The 17585-nt window shown below is 43.4% G+C and overlaps 2 protein-coding genes across 4 annotated transcripts in view; both read right to left on the bottom strand.

The window, feature by feature from the left end:
* Sparc (secreted protein acidic and cysteine rich) overlaps positions 1 to 4100 on the bottom strand; it is a 74021-nt gene extending 69921 nt beyond the window's left edge. The window contains exon 1 of one of the 2 annotated variants that reach the window (XM_071612035.1): positions 4021 to 4100. The gene's annotated coding sequence lies outside the window, so the exon portion shown is untranslated. The remainder of the gene's footprint in view (positions 1 to 4020) is intronic. The other variant, XM_071612034.1, reaches the window with a different exon arrangement.
* Positions 767 to 16742, bottom strand: Atox1 (antioxidant 1 copper chaperone). Of its 2 annotated transcripts, none has more exons than XM_027938739.2 (4): positions 16631 to 16742; positions 9110 to 9182; positions 4021 to 4177; positions 767 to 900 (listed from the first exon to the last, which is right to left on the bottom strand). In XM_027938739.2, the coding sequence occupies exons 1-3, from the start codon at positions 16634 to 16636 to the stop codon at positions 4053 to 4055; spliced, it is 204 nt and encodes a 67-aa protein (XP_027794540.1). In that variant the 5' UTR covers positions 16637 to 16742; the 3' UTR covers positions 767 to 900; positions 4021 to 4052. The 2 variants fall into 2 exon arrangements, with proteins under 2 accessions (XP_027794540.1, XP_027794537.1); XM_027938736.2 differs by having other exon boundaries at positions 9110 to 9185; positions 16631 to 16741.
* Between the last annotated feature and the right edge of the window lie 843 nt (positions 16743 to 17585).

Below are 17585 nucleotides of genomic sequence, written 5' to 3'. Positions count from 1 at the left end.
GCTTGAAGATCGACTCAGTGATTTATTGCAATCTCACTTTAACATCTGGAATTCTGTCTTTTCTACAGATCTTGGATTAATGAAATATGCAAAACTAGTGAAGAGAGAATTTTTTTTTTTTTTTTAGTGTTTTCTAACTGGCTAAAACACATTTAATCCCCACAGCCATCATTTGCTATAGATGCTATTATCACATTTTATACCTGCAGACACTGAGGTTAAATGGCCCAGCTGGAAGGTACTGAAACTTGGGCTCTGCCCCAGGCAACCTGTTTCCACAGTCTCTTCCCATTATCCCGACTCCTTAACATTTGATATCTCTTAATTGCAACTTACTTGGTCCACTAGTTTTTCAAAATATGGAATTTAAAAGTATTTTTTAAAAAGAAAGAAAGAAAAAGGAAAGGAAATCACTGATCTGGTACAACATCTTTTAAAATTTTTTTTTTCAGTTGTAGATGGACACAATACTTTTATTTCATTTACTTATTTATTTACTTTAATGTGGTGCTGAGGATCGAACCCAGTGCCTCACACATGCTAGGTAAATGCTCTACCACTGAGCTACAGCCCCAGCCCCTAGTCCAACAACTTTCCTCTACAAATGAGGTCCAGAGAAAGGAAGTGACTTGCTAAAGATCACATGGCAAAGAATCAGAATCCACAGGGTCCCAGACTCCTAGTAGGAAGCTCTGGACACTTCATGTAAGTAAGCCTACCAATGACTGCACATGAGAAAGAACATCAAGACAATGCAAGAGACAACTTCTCCAACAAAAGCAGCATGACTTTATTGCAGGGAAGGCAGGAAGAAGCAGGGCAAGTGAGGGTCTCTGCAGGAACTCCTTCAGTGAGCAGGACTGCCAAATCCCAGGTCCATGTAGAAGCCACATCAGCGTCCTAGGAGAGTTGAAAGTTAGGTGGAACAAAGGTGCCATCTACTGTGGACATAGCAACATTGCAAAAGCAGTAACGGTTGCACTAAGAGGTAGCATTTGGGGGTGAGGTGGGAAACCAGGGTTCAGAGCACATCTAGAATTCCCATATCCAGCCCTGCACACTGGACCCACCAAGTCCGTTATACCTGGATTGGCCAGAACTCACTAACCTTGCTGACTCTCTTCTGGGGAACTATCAAGGCTGCTGGGATCCCCAGTTTCCTATCCTGTTTTGGTTTATGATAGAAAGGCAATAAAACAGAAGCACAAGCAAATTATCTACCAAGAACCAGACAATCTAGGTGACTTTGTAACCAATGAACATTCTATCTCTGTGGTTACCAAATCTGGCCTCAAATCAATCACTGGAGAGACTCTTAAAACTGATGTTAAAGATGGACGTCCCTTGTGTGTATGAGGTAAAGCCTGTCTGTTCAGTGATTCTTACTGAATATTGTGCATCTGAATCTTTCTGGGGCGGGTGGTGGGGGGTAGGTTCTGGGGATTGAACTCAGGGGCACTCAACCACTGAGCCACATCCCCAGCCCTGTTTTGTGTTAACAGTGTCTCACTGAGTTGCTTAGTACCTCACTTTTGCTGAGGTTGGCTTTGAACGTCACTATCCTCCTGCCTTAACCTCCCAAGCCGCTGGGGGATTACAGTAGTGCGCCAATGCGCCTGGCTGTACATCTGAATCTTTGGAAGCTTTTCCATACTACACATGGTTACTGAGCTATATAGAGATGAAATTATGTGATGATTAGAATTCACTTTGAAATAATAGGTGGGAGCACAGATAAAACAGTGACGGCAGAGATCTGATAACTGTTGGACCTGGGTGATGGGTACTTGGGATTCACTTTTTTTACACTACTTATAAATGTTGGAAGCCTCCTATAACAACAAGAAGCTAAAATAAATAAAAATTGAGAATTATTCGGCAAGACAATAATGAAGTACAGATACAACTTGGATGAATCTTGAAAACATTACACCAAGTTGATAGACACTAGACCCCAATTACATACTGTGTAATTCCTAGGGTGTTCTTCTAGGATAATAAAAAGTTTTGAAACTAGATAGAGGAAATGGTTGTAGATTGTAAAAGGAGAAAAAAAATGCACTGAATGGCACACTTTAAAATGGTTAATTATATATCATGTCAATTTTACTTCAATTAAAAAAAAGCTACTATGAGAAAAACTCACATTAATCTACACATGATTTATAAATAGCAGGCACTACTGTTTTAGTCAAAAATGCTTGCATGCCCATGCCAGGTTTTCAATCCAAGGTGTCTGTGTTGGGCTTCCCCATGTATACAGACAGCTCAGAAAGAGAAAGAGGTTCCCCCCAACCTTTCCTCCATTTCTTCATGTCACAGAGCACATAGAGCAAATACAATCTTACTTGGAGGCCCAATATGATATAGGGCTTTTGGGAGACATGGAAGAGTCCTGAACACCCCCTTCATTCTCCCCACAAGCGCCTAGGGATGAAGGAACTGTGAGAACAGTGTTTCTCAGAATGGGGAAACTGCTAGTGTTTTACTCCTATATAGAAGTCCTTCATAGAGGGATTGCACAGTAACCTGCAAGGCAGAAAAGCAGGGTGGAGGCTCTAGCCCCATTTTACAGATAGTAGTACCCAATGTCAAGTATATAAAAAGTTCAAAAAGTCAGCCAGGCGTGGTGGTGCATGCTTGCAATCCCAGCTACATAGGAAGCTGAGGAGGCAGGAGGATTATAAGCTCAAAGCCAGCCTCAGCAACTTAGCAAGACCCTTTCTCAAAATAAAAAATACAAAGGATTGAGTATGTAGCTCACTGATATAGCACCCCTGGGTTCAATCCCTAGTACTGGGGAAAAAAAAAAAGTTCCTAAAGTCAGTGTTAAATATGAGGGCAGAGCTGGAATTTGAATGTCAGACTCCTGACTATTCATCCTGTACTCATTCCTGAACATGGGTTATATGGACATGGACAAAAACGACATAAGGAAAATGGATGCATCTGAAATCTCTTGACTTGCGTGTGAGGTCACCATATAAATGGAACATGCCTTAGGTTCCAAATGTTCACCTTTAGGAAGGAAGTACACTACACTCACAGGGGGGCCCTCACGAATTGCCAGTTGATAGTAGCTGGTCTCTGCCTGGGAAGCTCTCCCTGGACCTATTTGGAGGGTTAATGCTACCACAACAGTCATTATAGAACTCTGATTCAGGATACTGGACTTTTCTGCCTTTGTCACTCATCTGCAAGGCTCTGGTTGAGTAACTTCCTTCTCCAGGGCTCATTTTTCTCAATTACAGTGAGGACACTGAACCATATCAGGGAGCCACTGTTATTCATATATCAAATGCACTACATGGTCAGTGACAGCCAGGAGTACTCTGCTAAGACTGGCTGGGCACAATGGGAAGGAATGTTAGATTGATGAGCAAAGGCTGCCCCAGTTTCAGAGTGAAGAGAGCTGCAACATCGCCACTTACTGCCTCCCTGAGTTATGTAAAACCAAAGGGAAGATCCAGCTTAGATGAGCTACTCTTTTTGCACCAGTCTGGGCAAAGGTCATGCACTCCAAACTTGAACCCTGCTGACCATGAAATATACTCCTTAAATCCTAAAAGGGTGCTAATAAAGAAATCTGCCTATTCACAAGGGGCTGTGGGGAATCCCCAAAACTTGTAAATTGTATTAGACAAAAACGAAATATATGGAACCATTCCAAAGAAAGTAGACAGTGGGTTAAAAATAAACCAGGGCGCTCTCCTGCCCCATGCAAGCTCTAAGGCCAAGGTATAGGTTGAGCATTCCTAATCTGAAAATCTGAGTTCCAAAATGCTCCAGAATAGGAATTTTTTGAGTGCCAACATGATTCTCAAAAAGGTTTCGGATCTCAGATTTTTCTGATTAGAAATGCTAAAATAAAGCCTATGCAAATATTCTAAAACCGGGAAACTTTGAATTCTGAAACAATTCTGATACCAGTCATTTTGAATAAGGTATGTTCAACTTGTATTACCCCTGACCAGAGTGTGAGGAGCAGGTCTGTTCAATAAGTGCTGGAACCTTACTCACCTGCCCTCTTCAGTCCACACTGTCAGCCTGTGTTACTTGGGGCCGATGTAGGAAACAGCCTTTCCGGTTTTATTCAGCGTCGCCAGCAGAGTGTCCATGCTGTGCTCAGATTCAATGCAAACCTTCTTGTTCGGCAGATCAATGTTAAAATCAACCCCTGCAGGAAGAGGAAACGGGGTGTGGGGAAAGGAAGACACTCCCAGTTACAGCAAGAAAGATTTTAGGTTCCTGAATTATTACTCAAAATCACCTTTTGCTTTCCTCAAGACCAGGGACAGGCAAACCTTTACTCCTTTACTGTACAGGGGCAGAGATATAAATGTTTTAGGTATTGTGGGCCACATGTAGACTTACATATTTGTCTGTGTACTTGACTGTACTTTAAAAATTTAATAACATTCTCCACTGCAAAACAGGAAGGGGGATAGATTTGAGCCACAGTCTGTATTTTTCAATCCCTGCTCTAGACAAGGGCTTAAGACTTTTTTTTTAAATAAAAAATGTAAATATAGATATTTTATTTATTTAGTTATTCATTCATTCTTTCTTTCTTTCCTTTTTCCCATTTTTTGGGAGTACCAGGGGCACCTTACCACTGAATTACAAGCCTTGCTCTTTTTATCTTATTTTTATTTTGAAACAGGGTATCACTAAGTTGCTAAGGCTGGCTTTAAACTTATGATCCTCTTGCCTCAGCTTCCTGAGCTGCTGGGATTACAGGCATGCACCACTGCACTTGGCTTCATTCTAATTTTTTTATTATTTTTTTTTTGTGTATGTGCTGGGCATCGAACCCAGGGCCTTGTGCATGCAAGGCAAGCACTCTACCAACTGAGTTATATCCCCAGACCTTTAATTAATTGCTTAAAATGTGGTGCTGGAGGCTGGTATGGTGGCGCACACCTGTAATTCCAGCAGTTCGGGAGGCTGAGGTGAGAGGATTGCGAGTTCAAAGCCAGCCTCAGCAACAATGAGGCACTAGGCAACTCAGTGAGACCCTCTCTCTAAATAAAATACAAAATAGGGGTGGGGATGTGGTTCAGTGGTAGAGCACCCCGAGTTCAATCCCTGGTACCAAAAAAATGTGGTGCTGGGAATTCAAACCTAAGGCCTTGAGCATGCTAAGTATGTACTCTACCACTGAGCTATACCCCCAGTTCCTCATTCTTCTTTTTTTTTCTTTTTAAAACAGCTACACAGTCTTTCCATAGTGTGGACATTCTTTATACTACTCAGTGCCCTGGTTGAAGGACACTGAGGTTATGTCTACTTTTTTCACTGCTATCACAATATTGTTATAGTAAATCCATCTGAACATATCTTAGCAAACTTATGAGAATATTTTCATGCCATGAATTCAGACTAGAAATGGTGAGTCAATAGATTGGCAGTGTTGAATGTTAACAAATTCTCTTCCTTGTTCAATCCCAGCACTAACCCCCAATAACAAAAAAAAATTAAAAACAACCCTTCTAAAAGGTTGGGCCAATTTAAAGCCCCAAGAGCACATAGGAGTACCTAGAAGGTCTTATTTTGACAAAAGAAATGCACAGGAAATGCCCTTCGTAGGTTCTAGGCCTGGCATCACCATTCACTTGCTTGGTGACCATATCAGGTCCCACCCATTATAGGCCTCAGCTTCCCCATCTGTAAATGAAGGGGTTGGAATTGACCAGCCCTGATGCGCTTTCAGCCTCAACTATGCCTTTAGTCTGTGACTTGTCAGGTCCAGGATTACTCTTCTAGGGCCCTAAGCAATTCAGAAAACTCTCTTGAGTCTTCTCAAGATGCCATCCTATAAGCATTGTAATGAAAGATGGAAAGAAACCCACCAGGGCTCATCCTCAGGCACCAGTCAAAAGGCCTGAAGGGCAGGGTACAGAGTTTAGCCATAATCTAAGTCTGTACATAAAGGATGCCCAGGAAGGAAAAAGTGCTATGTGTACTTGCCACACTCTGGATCTTTGTTTTTTGGTTCAGAATGGTCTCCCCTTCATCTTTGGAATAAATATTTTGGTGGTATCACAGAGCTGAAGGAAAGCCTGGGATTAATGAACACTGTGGATTTCAAACAGTGTTCCAGGAAGCCAAGGCTCTGGGGCAGATGTCTCTGAGCTGTCAAGAAAGAAAGCCCGCTCCCTCCCATGACTTGCTCCACAGCATGCTATTGCATATAGGAGGGAATCCCATGTAGTTTCTTTCTTTTTCTTCTTCATTTTTCCCCCAGTACTGGGAATTAAACCCAGGGCATTCTACCCCTGAGCTACATCCCAAGCCCTTTTTTAAAATTTTGAAACAGGGTCTTACTAAGTTGCATAGGCTGAATTTGAACTTGTGATCCTCCTGCCTCAGCCTCCCAAGTTGATGGATTACTGGTATATGCCACCACTCCAGCTTACAGTTTCATTTTTATTTGGTAGTTGGGATTGAACCCAAGGGTGTTCAGCCACTGAGCTAAGTCACCATCCTTTTTATTGTTTTTATTTTGAGACAGGACCTTGCTAAATTGCTTAGAGTCTTGCTAAATTGCTGAGGCTGACTTTGAACTTGTGATCCTCTGCCTCAGTCTGGAATCGCTGGGATTACAGGTGTGCAGCATTGCACCCAGCTTGCAGTTTCATTTTTAAAGTACCCAGAGCAAAAACTGATGTAGGCTGCTGGTTCCATGTTAGGGTTCGTAAACAAGTCAAGATGGCGCCTGGCATTTTGTCAGAGGGAGTGGTTTGTGAAGTAACGCCAGCCATTAAGATAATGGGGATTCCTTAATGACTGACTGCTGTATCTAGTTTATGTAAATTGAGTTAAGCTGTGTGTAATTAAGATGATGAGGATTCCTTGATGGCTGATTGATGTATCTGGATGATGTTAATTGAAACAAGCTGTGTATAATGATTTAGGTATAAATACCTCTGCTGTCCGACAATAAAGCGGCTCCCCCTGTATCAACCTTCACAAGTTCCTTGTCACTCGCCCCCCCCCACCCCCCCCACCCCCGGTTATTTTGCCCAGCCAGACTGCAGCAGATGGTGGGAGCCCCAGGACGCTCAGGGTAAGTGACAAGGAAAAGCTGCCCGTCCCTAGATAGGACAGGAGCAAATCTGCTGTCCCTAGGCAGATAAGGCGAGAAGAAGAATGGCCATTTCGAGAAAATGGAGAGGATTGATACAGTATGTTTTTATCTTGTTTTGTCTTGGTGTGTTGTATTGTCTTTGTTACGAAAACATGGAAGGGGTGTTAAGTAAATTCTAAGGGAAGGAGGCACCCCAGTGGAACCAAGAACAGTTAGGGCATACATTGACAAAAGCCCAGGAACTCTAGTCAGAAAGAGGAAGAAGGTTCAGAGGAGGAAGGACTATCAGGAAAAAAATTGCAGCAAAAGGCTACTACTAAATACTTTTCATTACTGGAGGTTGCGTGAAGTGGCGCCACAAGTGCGAGCGGGGACTTTCCAGCCGGTGGTGGCTTTGAACTTATCTGGACTGTGATTTACCTGGACTATGTGTCACTTACATGCATTGTGAACTATCTGGTGATGCAACGAATTGTGGTAGTACCAGGGTATCTTTGCTGATAGTGTCATCTGTGGTACGATTTTTCCAAGGGCTTCTTACTTGGAGCCATCAATTGGCTTGGTGGCATTTTGTATCCTCCCCTTCTGCTTGTAGCAGATTATTTATGGTGTTTGTGTAAAAACCACTATGGTCGTTATCCACAAGTGTGGCTGAGTGTGTTGGGCCGCTAGTCAAAGACAGGTAAGATCCAATTACAATGGTTCCAACCTAAGACAGGAGGCTGACGATTTGAGGTCAGACCATCCAATGACGGGTAAGGACCATATGTAGTATTGGACAACCTAAAACAGGCACAGTCCCTAAGCCACATACTTGTTATTTAAATTAAACAAAAGGGGGGAGTTCCATAATACAGCAGGGACACCCAGGCCCCAGGGAGAAGAGCTAATAGTCATGTGGCAAATCCCCAGCCAAGTTTTTTTCACTGTTTTGGATTTTTTCAGATTAGGATCCCAGGTTACAGAGCTTGAAGCCAGCCACTAACTTGCTCTGGGACCTCTGGGCAAGTCACTTCCCCTCCTGGCACTGGTATCAACACCCCCATTCCACTGAAGGAAAGTACAACTCAGAGGACTGCTAATGAGATCACATCCACATGGAAGCAACTGGAAAATTGAATATTATCATTATTTAGGGTTTTAAAAAATAAAATTCTAGCCTGGCACTGTGGTATACACTTATAATTTCAGCTACTAAGAGGCTAAGGTAGGAGAATTGCAAGTTCAATTGCTTTGGCAACATAGTGAGATCCTATCTCAAAAAAGGAGGAAGGGGGTTGGAGATGCAGCTCAGTGGTAGAGCAGCCCTGGGTTCAATTCCAGTACTGCAAAATAGATAGATAAATCAACAAATTAGTTAATTAAGATGAAAAAAAGAAAATCTTAGAAGACTGGCTGAGCCCGAGATTACCAGACCTCTGATGGCAACTTGGTCACTGCCTCATTGAACCTTAGGGCCAGCTCTCAATCTTCTCTGGACCTCAGTTTCCCCAGTTGTGAAGTGGGGTGCTAAAGGAGAATAATGATTTTCTAAGCATGTCCAAAGGAGATACATTAAGAGTTCTCTACATGACAGGTTCAAAATTAATTTCTAAACTTGTTACCATTTTAAAAGTCTTAATGGAAAATGACACTGAAATGTGTCATACAGCAAAACTTGTCACAATGGAGATCACCAACATATTAACCAGCAATGCCAGGGCTCTAGAGCTGGACTGTGGGGCAAAATCCCAGCTCTGACACTGTCTCTGATTCCAGCCAAGTTACTGAACTTCTCTGAACTTCAGTTCCCTCCTACTTCAAATCAAAAAAGTTACAGGAAATGGCTGTAGAAAGGATTCAATGATGAGATCCACAGAAGCTATTAAGTGAAGTACTCAGTAAATGAAAAGTACCCAATATATTTTGTTTTACTGTTATCATCAGCTTAAACTAAAGCCTCTCCTGCTCAATGTGCATCCAAACATGACCTCAGTTGTGTCCCTCCATCCCACCCTCAATTCTCGGCGACTCACTCACCGCCCAGCTTGTTGAGGACTCGGGAGACAGCTTCAGCGCATCCTTCACAGGTCATGTCCACAGAGAACTCGTGCTTCTGAAACAAAGGGGGACAATGAGTCAAGCCCTGAAGGGACCTACACTCTGTAACAGCAGGCAGGCTACTCAGGGCCCAACAGAGTGCAGAGGTTGGGCAAGGCCTGGGTGGTATAGGGCTCCTTGGGAACCAGTTTCTGAGGCCCAGTCTCTCCAACTGTAAAGTGGAATAAGGGTTTCTACATGTCACAGGTTGTACTAAATGAAATAGTCCCCATAAATCCTCTAGCAGGGTCTGGTACACATGAATAGGATCACCTGGAAAGCTAGTTTTTAAAAAAAAAAAAATTTTTTTTTTCACAGTTCTACCTTCAATTAATTAGCTGTGGACTTTGTCCAGATCATCAAGAACTCTGGCATGGATGTGCCCCCGTACTCAGTAATGGGCCCATTTATGCCACAGAAAATTGTTTTCTGTATTTGAGTCAACTGGGAGTTTACAAGAACCACAGGTTCTAATCAGAAGGCCTGGGCTGGGACATCTGTTATGTCTAGTGAGCATTCCAGGTGATACTGATAGGTGGTGATCAATGTCGAAAGGCAGGTTCTCAGGAGATAGGGGTTTTGTTCACACTGTTGCAATCACAATATCTGAAACAGTACCTGGCACAGAGCAGGTGCTTAATGCATTTTGTTGAGTAAATGGATGGCTGACATGGCTGGTTGACCACTTCTGGGTCCTTTGCTTTCGGATAAGTATTATTTATACCAACACTTACTTTAAAATCTCTAGAAATGAGAACATCTGGAATCAGACAGTTCTGGCTTCAGATACTAGCTTTGATACTTCTAGTTCTATGGCCAAAAGTAAGTTACCTAACTCCTCTATGGCTTGGTTTCCAAACACAGATAGATAACAGTTCTCTCCAGGTAAGTGCATGGGATGAACAGAGGATTTTAATCATGGTAGCTAACATCCAACATGGCCTCAATCTTCTCTGACTCCTGGTATTTATCCCCTTGAGCAGTCCCATTTCACAACATCTTGGGTTGGACTGTGTGTCAAATAGAATATGGCTGAAGCAATATTATATGACTTCTGAGCCTATCACAATGCCATAAAAAGACACTGTAGCTTCTGCCCTGCTGTTTCTGGGATTGCTCATTCTAGAAAAAGCTAGTTGTCACATTATAAGGGCACTCAAGCAAATAGAGGTCTACAAGGTGAGAAACTGAATCCTCTAGCTACAAAGTGAGTGCACCATCCTGGAAGTAGATTCTTCAGCACCAGTCGAGCCTTCAGATGACTGCTGCCTCAGACAACATCTTCAATGCACTTTCATTAGAGACCTTGCACTTGAACCACTCAGCTAAGCTGCTCCCAGATTCCTGACTCTTAAAACCACGTAACTACCCAAAACATGTTTGGGGATAAATAATAAAGAGCGGTAGGTAACTAATCCATTAGTAATCTAGAGATTAGAGCCCAGTACTGGGTTCCTTTATTTAAAAAATGTTAATTATTAAATTATTATAAATAATTCCTTCCATTTCTCTCTTCTCTTTCCCTTCAAAAAACATCATCTAGGTTGGTCACAGTGGCGTGTGCCTATAATGTCAGTGGCTCAGGAGACTGAGGCAGGAAGATCTAAAGTTTAAAGCCAGCCTCAGCAATTTAGTGAGGCCCTAAGCAACTTAGCAAGTCCCTGACTCAGAATAAAAAATAAAAAAACAGGCTGGGGATGTGCCTCAATGGTTAAGTGCCCCTGAGTTCAATCTCCAGCACCAAAATAAAACAATGTCTAGGGTTGGGATGTAGCTCAGTGGTAAAACACTTACATAGCATACTCAAGGCCCTGGGTTGGATCTCCAGCTTAGCAAACAAATAAACAAAACCAACGTTTACCTTTTTCATGACGCATATCAAAATATTTCAAATCTACTACAGGTCAAGTATCTGAAATGCTTGGGACCCAAAGTGTTTTAGATTTCTGATTTTTTTCAGATTCTGGAATATTTGCATACATATAATGAGATATCTTGGGGATGAACACAAGTCTAAACACAAAATCTATTTATATGTCATTATATTTTGTACACATAGGCTGAATATAATCTTTTTTTTTAAAGAGAGAGAATTTTTTTAATATTTATTTTTTAGTTCTCAGCAGACACAACATCTTTGTTTGTATGTGGTGCTGGGGATCAAACCCGGGCCACACGCATGCCAGGCGAGCGCGCTACCACTTGAGCCACATCCCCAGCCCGGCTGAATATAATCTTATGCAATATTTTTAGACTGTGTTATGACTGTGACCTACACGTAAACTCAGGTGTGGAATTTTCCACTTGTGGCATATCATCACTCAAAAATTTTGGGTTTTGGAGCATTTTGGACTTCAGATTTTCTGACAAGGTTTGCTCAACTTGGTTTTTTGGTTGTTTTGTTTTGTTTTGGTATTGGGGGTTGAACCTTTACCACTCAGTTACATCCCCAGCTCTTTTAATTTTTTATTATGAGACAGGGTCTCACTAAATTGTTTAGGGCCACATTAAGTAGCTGAAGCTGGCCTCAAACTTGCAATCCTTGTATCTCAGCCTTCAGAGTCACTAGGATTACATGCATGGGCCACCACACCTTTGGGGATGCTCAATTTGTAACTCAATTGGAATTCTGAATATAGCAATATATCCTGCAATCCCTGCCCCACATGGCTCCAGTTCTCTTTTCTATACCAAAAGGGTATTAGCCCACTCAATTTTCTCAACTTCAATGTAAGAATCACTTGGGGAACTTGTGGCAAGTATACCTCTGCAGGCACCTGCCTCAACTGGCTGGGTAGATCTAGGGTGGAACTCTCCATTATTAACCTTCTGGGGATAGACATGGAGGCAAAACTCCCCACCTGAGGAAATTGGAAAAGTCTCTAAACATATTTGCATCTAGATCATCCTCATGGTCCACGGAGGATACTGACTCCAAGAGTTAAGCAGCTTGATTTTCCAGAACTGAATTCTTTTACCTTCATGACCAGTACACCACTACCCCTCACTGAGGCCAAAGCTATGGAACCTACTTTAAAGAAAATGGTCAGTTTTTCTCTTCTTCTAGTTAAACATATTCTGATTCCTTCAGTTTGTTTCACGACTATTCAACAACAAGTTCTGGAAAGGTTATAATGGATATTCCAAAATCTTATGTTTAAAGTATGGTCCTCAGACCAACAGGATCAGCATCATCTGAAAGCTTGTCAGAAATGCAGACTCTTATGTCCCACACCAGACCTCCTAAATCAAAGTCCTCATTTTAATAAGACACCCAGGTCACTATCCATATTACAGTCTGAATGATGCTCAAGAACATGGATAGGCAACCTGCTTGTGATTTGATTTTACAAATAAAAGTTTTTGTGGAACACAGCCAAACTTGTTTGTTTAGTTTTGCACTAGAACAGCAGAGTTTAGTCACTGTAACAGAGATCATATTGTTTGTAAAGCCTAAAGTACATACTAGCTAGCCCTTTAAGAAAAGGTTTGCTGAGTCTTGATCCAGTATAACCAAGAGAATCAAAAATCATCCGTGGTTTGCAGCTGTATACTGAGCTCAAGCTTTTAAGAATTTCCAAGATTAATGTAAGAGCTAAATCTCTTGAATGCCTACTATATGTCAATTCTCTTTATACAGTATCTTTCTAGCCTGAAAGGGAGCTATTCAAATAATTTTACTCAAGAGGAAAGTCAAGTTTCCAAGGTTTCACTAAGGTGCCCAGTCTTGGGTAAATAATCATTGAGGTCAGGATATGAACCCAGGGAAATTTTGTTGGTTCTAGAAAAGCAAAGTGCACCGCCACCCACCTCAAATCTCTAAAATGGGAACACATTGTTAAAAAGCACAATTTTCTGTTGCCCTATGATCTAAAGTCACCAGATATCTGAAGCTTTCTGCTGCTGACCACAGGGAGCAGGTTTCCTTTCAAAGGTCAGAAAAGCAAAGGTCAGAAGCCACAGGAGGTGGCTTTTGGCTTGCTTCTGGACAGCAAGCATTACAGTTCAGTGCTCTACTGTTCCACCCTTGAATTGCAAAACTAAATTTGAGGGTAACAGAAAGTCGGCTTAATGGATAGAGTAATCCATTCTTTTTTTTTTTTTTGCACCAGAGATTGAACTCAGGGGCACTTGACCACTGAGCCACATCCCCATCCCTGTTTTGTATTTTTATTTAGAGATAGGGTCTCACTGAGTTAATTAGTGCCTCACTTTTGCTGAGGCTGGCTTTGAACTCTTGATCCTCCTGACTCAGCCTCCAAACCACTGAGATTACAGACGCGCATCACCAAGCTTGGCAAGTAATCCATTCTTTATAGGAAAATGTCAAGGACCCACTGCACCAGCAGATGCTTGACTCTGGGCAGTTCCAACTTTTCAGGGCCTTTTGCCTTGTCACTTACAAAACAGGTCCTTTAAAAAGTAAATAAATTCTCTAGGCGCAGTGTGCATGCCTGTAATATCAGCAGTTTGGGAGGCTGAGGCAGGAGGATTGCAAGTTCAAAGCCAGCCTCAGCAATTTAGCTAGGCCCTTAGCTACTTAGTGAGACTTTGTCTCAAAATAAAAAATAAAAAAATGGCTGGGGATGTGCCTCAGTAGTTATGCGCCCCTGGGTTCAATACTTGATACCAAAAAATAAATAAAAATAAAAAGTAAGTAAATTCAGTCAAGCATTGTGGCATGTACATGCCTCTAATCCCAGTGACTCAGGAGGCTGATGCAGAGGATCACAAGTTCAAAGCCAGTTTAGTAAGACCTTGTCTCTAAAATAAAAAAAAAAACGACTTTAAAAAAGTCTGAGGATCACCAGGCATGGTGGCACATGCCTATAATTCCAGTGGCTCTGGAGGCTGAGAGAGGAGAATCACAAGTTCAAAGCCAGCCTCAGCAAAAGCGAGGTGCTAAGCAACTCAGTGAGACCCTGTCTAAATAAAATTCAAAATAGGGCTGGCGATGTTGCTCAGTGGTTGAGTGCCCCTGAGTTCAATCCCCAATACCCACCCCAAAAAAGGCTGGGGATGCAGTTCAGTGGCCTGGGTTCAATTCCCAATACCAAACAAACAAGAAAAACTGACCTTATTGGACTACTGTTAGTATTAACTGGAAAACACAATAAAATATATAGCATAGTCATTGACATCTAATACACAAGAAAAATTAATTTTTTTGTGTGTGTGGTGGAATTAAACCCAGGGTATTCCACCACTAAGCTGCAACACCAGCCCTTTTTTTAGTTTTTTCAAGATAGGGTCTCCCTAAATTGCCCAAGCTGATCTTGAACTTGCCATCCTTCTTCCTCAGCCTCCCAAGTTGTTAGGATTAAATGCATGTGCCACCAAGCCCGGTATAACAACTCTTATGTAGGTCCAGGACAAGTTGGACCTACATAAGAGTTGGGTAGAACTGTAGATAGGCAGATTTCACCCCCATTTAAAATGGGTCTTGGGCTGGGGATGTGGCTCAAGCAGTAGCGCGCTCGCCTGGTATGTGCGGGGTGCTGGGTTTGAACCTCAGCACCACATAAAAATATAATAAAGATGTGTGTCCACCGAAAACTAAAAAATAATAAAAAAAATTTCTCTCTCTTAAAATAAATAAATAAATAAATAAATATAAAAATAAAATGGGTCTCAGCAGTTAGGAGCTGACTTTTGGATACTGACCAGTCCAGGCCTAAGCGCAACCTCAGTTTCCTGAGCTATAAGAGATAATAGTAGTACCTGCCTTGAGGGACTATTGTGAGGAATAAACAAGGTCAAGCATGTAAAGTATTCAGAACAATGCCTGGCGTATAGTGGGCACTCAAATATTAGTATACTCCCAACTACCAGGGTTTTCAAGGACAAAATGTCCTAAATATGTGAAAAAGATTCCTTTTCTAGGAGGGGACTTCCAGTTCTGAGAGTCCATTAAAGAATTCCACAGCTTACTTTTTCTTTTTTTTTTTTTTTTTCACCAAGGATTAAACTCAAGACATGAGCTATATTCCCCTGGTCCTTTTTTTTATTTTGAGACCGGATCTTGCTAAGTTGTTGAGGGTCTTGCTAAATTGCTAAAGCTGGCCTTGAACTTACAACCCTCCTGCCTCAGACTCCCAAAACACTGGGATTACTGGGGTATACCACCAAACCCAGTTGTGAAGTCAGTTTAACCCCTATTTTACAAATGAAAAAATCAAGGAATAGAAAGAGGAAGCAACTTGCTTGAGATCACTCAGTTGGCAAGCCAGGGCACAGATTTTCTAGGCCCCGTGCTATCAACTTTTCCTAAGAACCCTCTCAGGTATCACATCATCCTTGACTAATCCCCTCCTTCCTTCAGTTGTTCATCTTGGAATATGGTGCCAAGTGCCCTCCTTAGTCCAACCATCTGCTCAAAATCCCCAGAAGTGGAAACAAAATACAGTTTTCCTCAACCCACCTTTCCCTCACTGCTAGCCTCCACAAAAACCCTGGGGCCTCTGCTTTTTCAGTTCATGGGTGATTAAGGCTCTCCTCTAACTGGGCCACAGGAGGACTTGCCAAACTGGTAAGGCTTTGTCCATACTTTGTGTAAATTTTGTAAGGATTTGTCTCAAGGTAACTGGGAACACCAAATGATACCTGATATGTTTAAGACTTTGCTCAGCAACCTCAGGCTCACCTGTCAACTCCCAAAAGATAGGCTGCTAAGACACGGGACAACTGTGGGATATCTCCGGGTACCTTCGTGTCACAGACTTATGAACTTAGCACCCTGGAGGAAATTGCTAAACACTTCATTACTCCAACCAGCATCTCAGGAATGCAGCTGGGATCCAAGCCGGTATGACAGCTTTTGCCCAGCATTTTCCAGGCGGTGTGGTATGGCCAGGAGAGAAGGGGAGCCTGAGATAAGGGACTTAAAGCATGGTTCTACCTAACTCCTGCCAGGAGCTTAAACAAGTTACTGGGCTTTTTTTTTTTTTTTCTTTTTGTAAAAAACAACACCCTCTTCATTTAGTGTTACCCTGTTCATTTAATGACCTGGAAGTAGGCCGGAAAGGGCAGGGGAAGAGAAGAAAAACATGAACCTCTGAAAAACAGCGCTGTCCAGGAGGAAACAGCCGGGGCCACCCATTTGCTCAGCGCCACCCCACCGCTCTATCGGTTCAGCTCCAATAGCAAGGGATCCCCAGAGGGAAGGCGCAGAAACTAGGTCCCCGTTCCGGCTCTCTGCCCACTCTCCGGGTCTGTTTCCCCACATATGCAGGGAAGGTTTGGGCTGGTAAGTCCTGGAGTCTTCGCGAAGCCTGGCTTCTAAACTTCCTTCGGATCCTATTTTCTGGAGGGTCGCAAAAGCCAAAGGGTGAGTGGGGAGGGGTAAGCAGTGGGACAATAGTAGCTCCCGTCTCGGCTTGAGTCCCTTAAAAGCAACATCTGGTCAAGTGGCGGGGCACCGAGGCGCAGGCCGAGGACCGCGGGAGGTGCGCGGCCACTTACCGGCATGACTGAACCGGCAGCGACTGCGTCCGAGGTGGCGGCGGCGGTGGCGGTGGCTGCAGCGGGAGCGGCGACCAAGGCAACGCCTCTTCGGGACTGGAGGGCGGGCTCGGCTTCGCTTCCGGGAGTGCGTGCGTGGAGACCCCACCCCTCGGGGGGTCCGGCCATCGGCTAGGCCCCGCCCCTGGGCTGGCCTCGATTTAGACCCCTCCCTTCCCCGGCCCGACTGCGGGGTAGGCTCCGCCCTCTGGGCTGGGCTCGGGCTAAACCACGCCCCTCCCGCCCGGAGGGCTGGGAGAGGCCCGCAGTCAGCCTGCGGTGCCGCCTTCTTCCGGCGAGCGAGGATCTTGGGCCACCTGCCACGTTTGAAAAAAAAGGGGTGAGACTGACGCAGCGCTAGCCTCCATCTATTGTAGGCCATTTTTAGGTCGCCTACTTCATATATGCTTGTGTTAGGGAACACAAAGCAAGGACACTGCAGTGAATAAGACAGACATGTGCTGAGAGCCTGCCAGGGGCCAGCACTGTGCCAGCCATCATCCTAGATGCAGTGATGGTAAAGACCTAGCCTAGCAGGCCGAGATGATAATGCAGTGTTACAGGATCTGTGTCCTAGCAGAAGGGAAAGGGTCCTTAATTCAGAAAGAGCTGGGTGGGGGATGTTCTTAAAGAAGGGAGGCTCTGGAAGAAGGTAATACTGAGCAAAGATGGGCAAATTGGGAGGGAGAGAGGCAAAGGCAGAACATATGTACAAAAGCAGGAGGATAAGAATGTACAGGCAGAGATAAAGACTAAGGCAAGTGTGCTCAGAAAGATGGAGAAATGCAGTAACAGACATGAGGAGGACTTCCATGAGGTGGAGGCAGATGAAGGTAGGAGTGCTTTAGGGCACTTACAGAGAAATAAGCCGTCCTGGAACTCCAAACACACACACAAACACATCTAGGCACAGCAG

The sequence above is a fragment of the Marmota flaviventris genome, chromosome 5, assembly GCF_047511675.1.
Source record: "Marmota flaviventris isolate mMarFla1 chromosome 5, mMarFla1.hap1, whole genome shotgun sequence".
Taxonomy (NCBI): Eukaryota; Metazoa; Chordata; class Mammalia; order Rodentia; family Sciuridae; genus Marmota; species Marmota flaviventris.
Note: the sequence above shows the minus strand (reverse complement) of the source record. Positions and strands in the feature narration are given on the sequence as shown.

Coding starts and splice junctions, on each gene's coding strand:
- Atox1 (XM_027938736.2), bottom strand. Junction 4,178..9,109: donor AGTCCTCAACAAGCTGGGCG/GTGAGTGAGTCG, acceptor CTCTTCCTGCAG/GGGTTGATTTTAACATTGAT.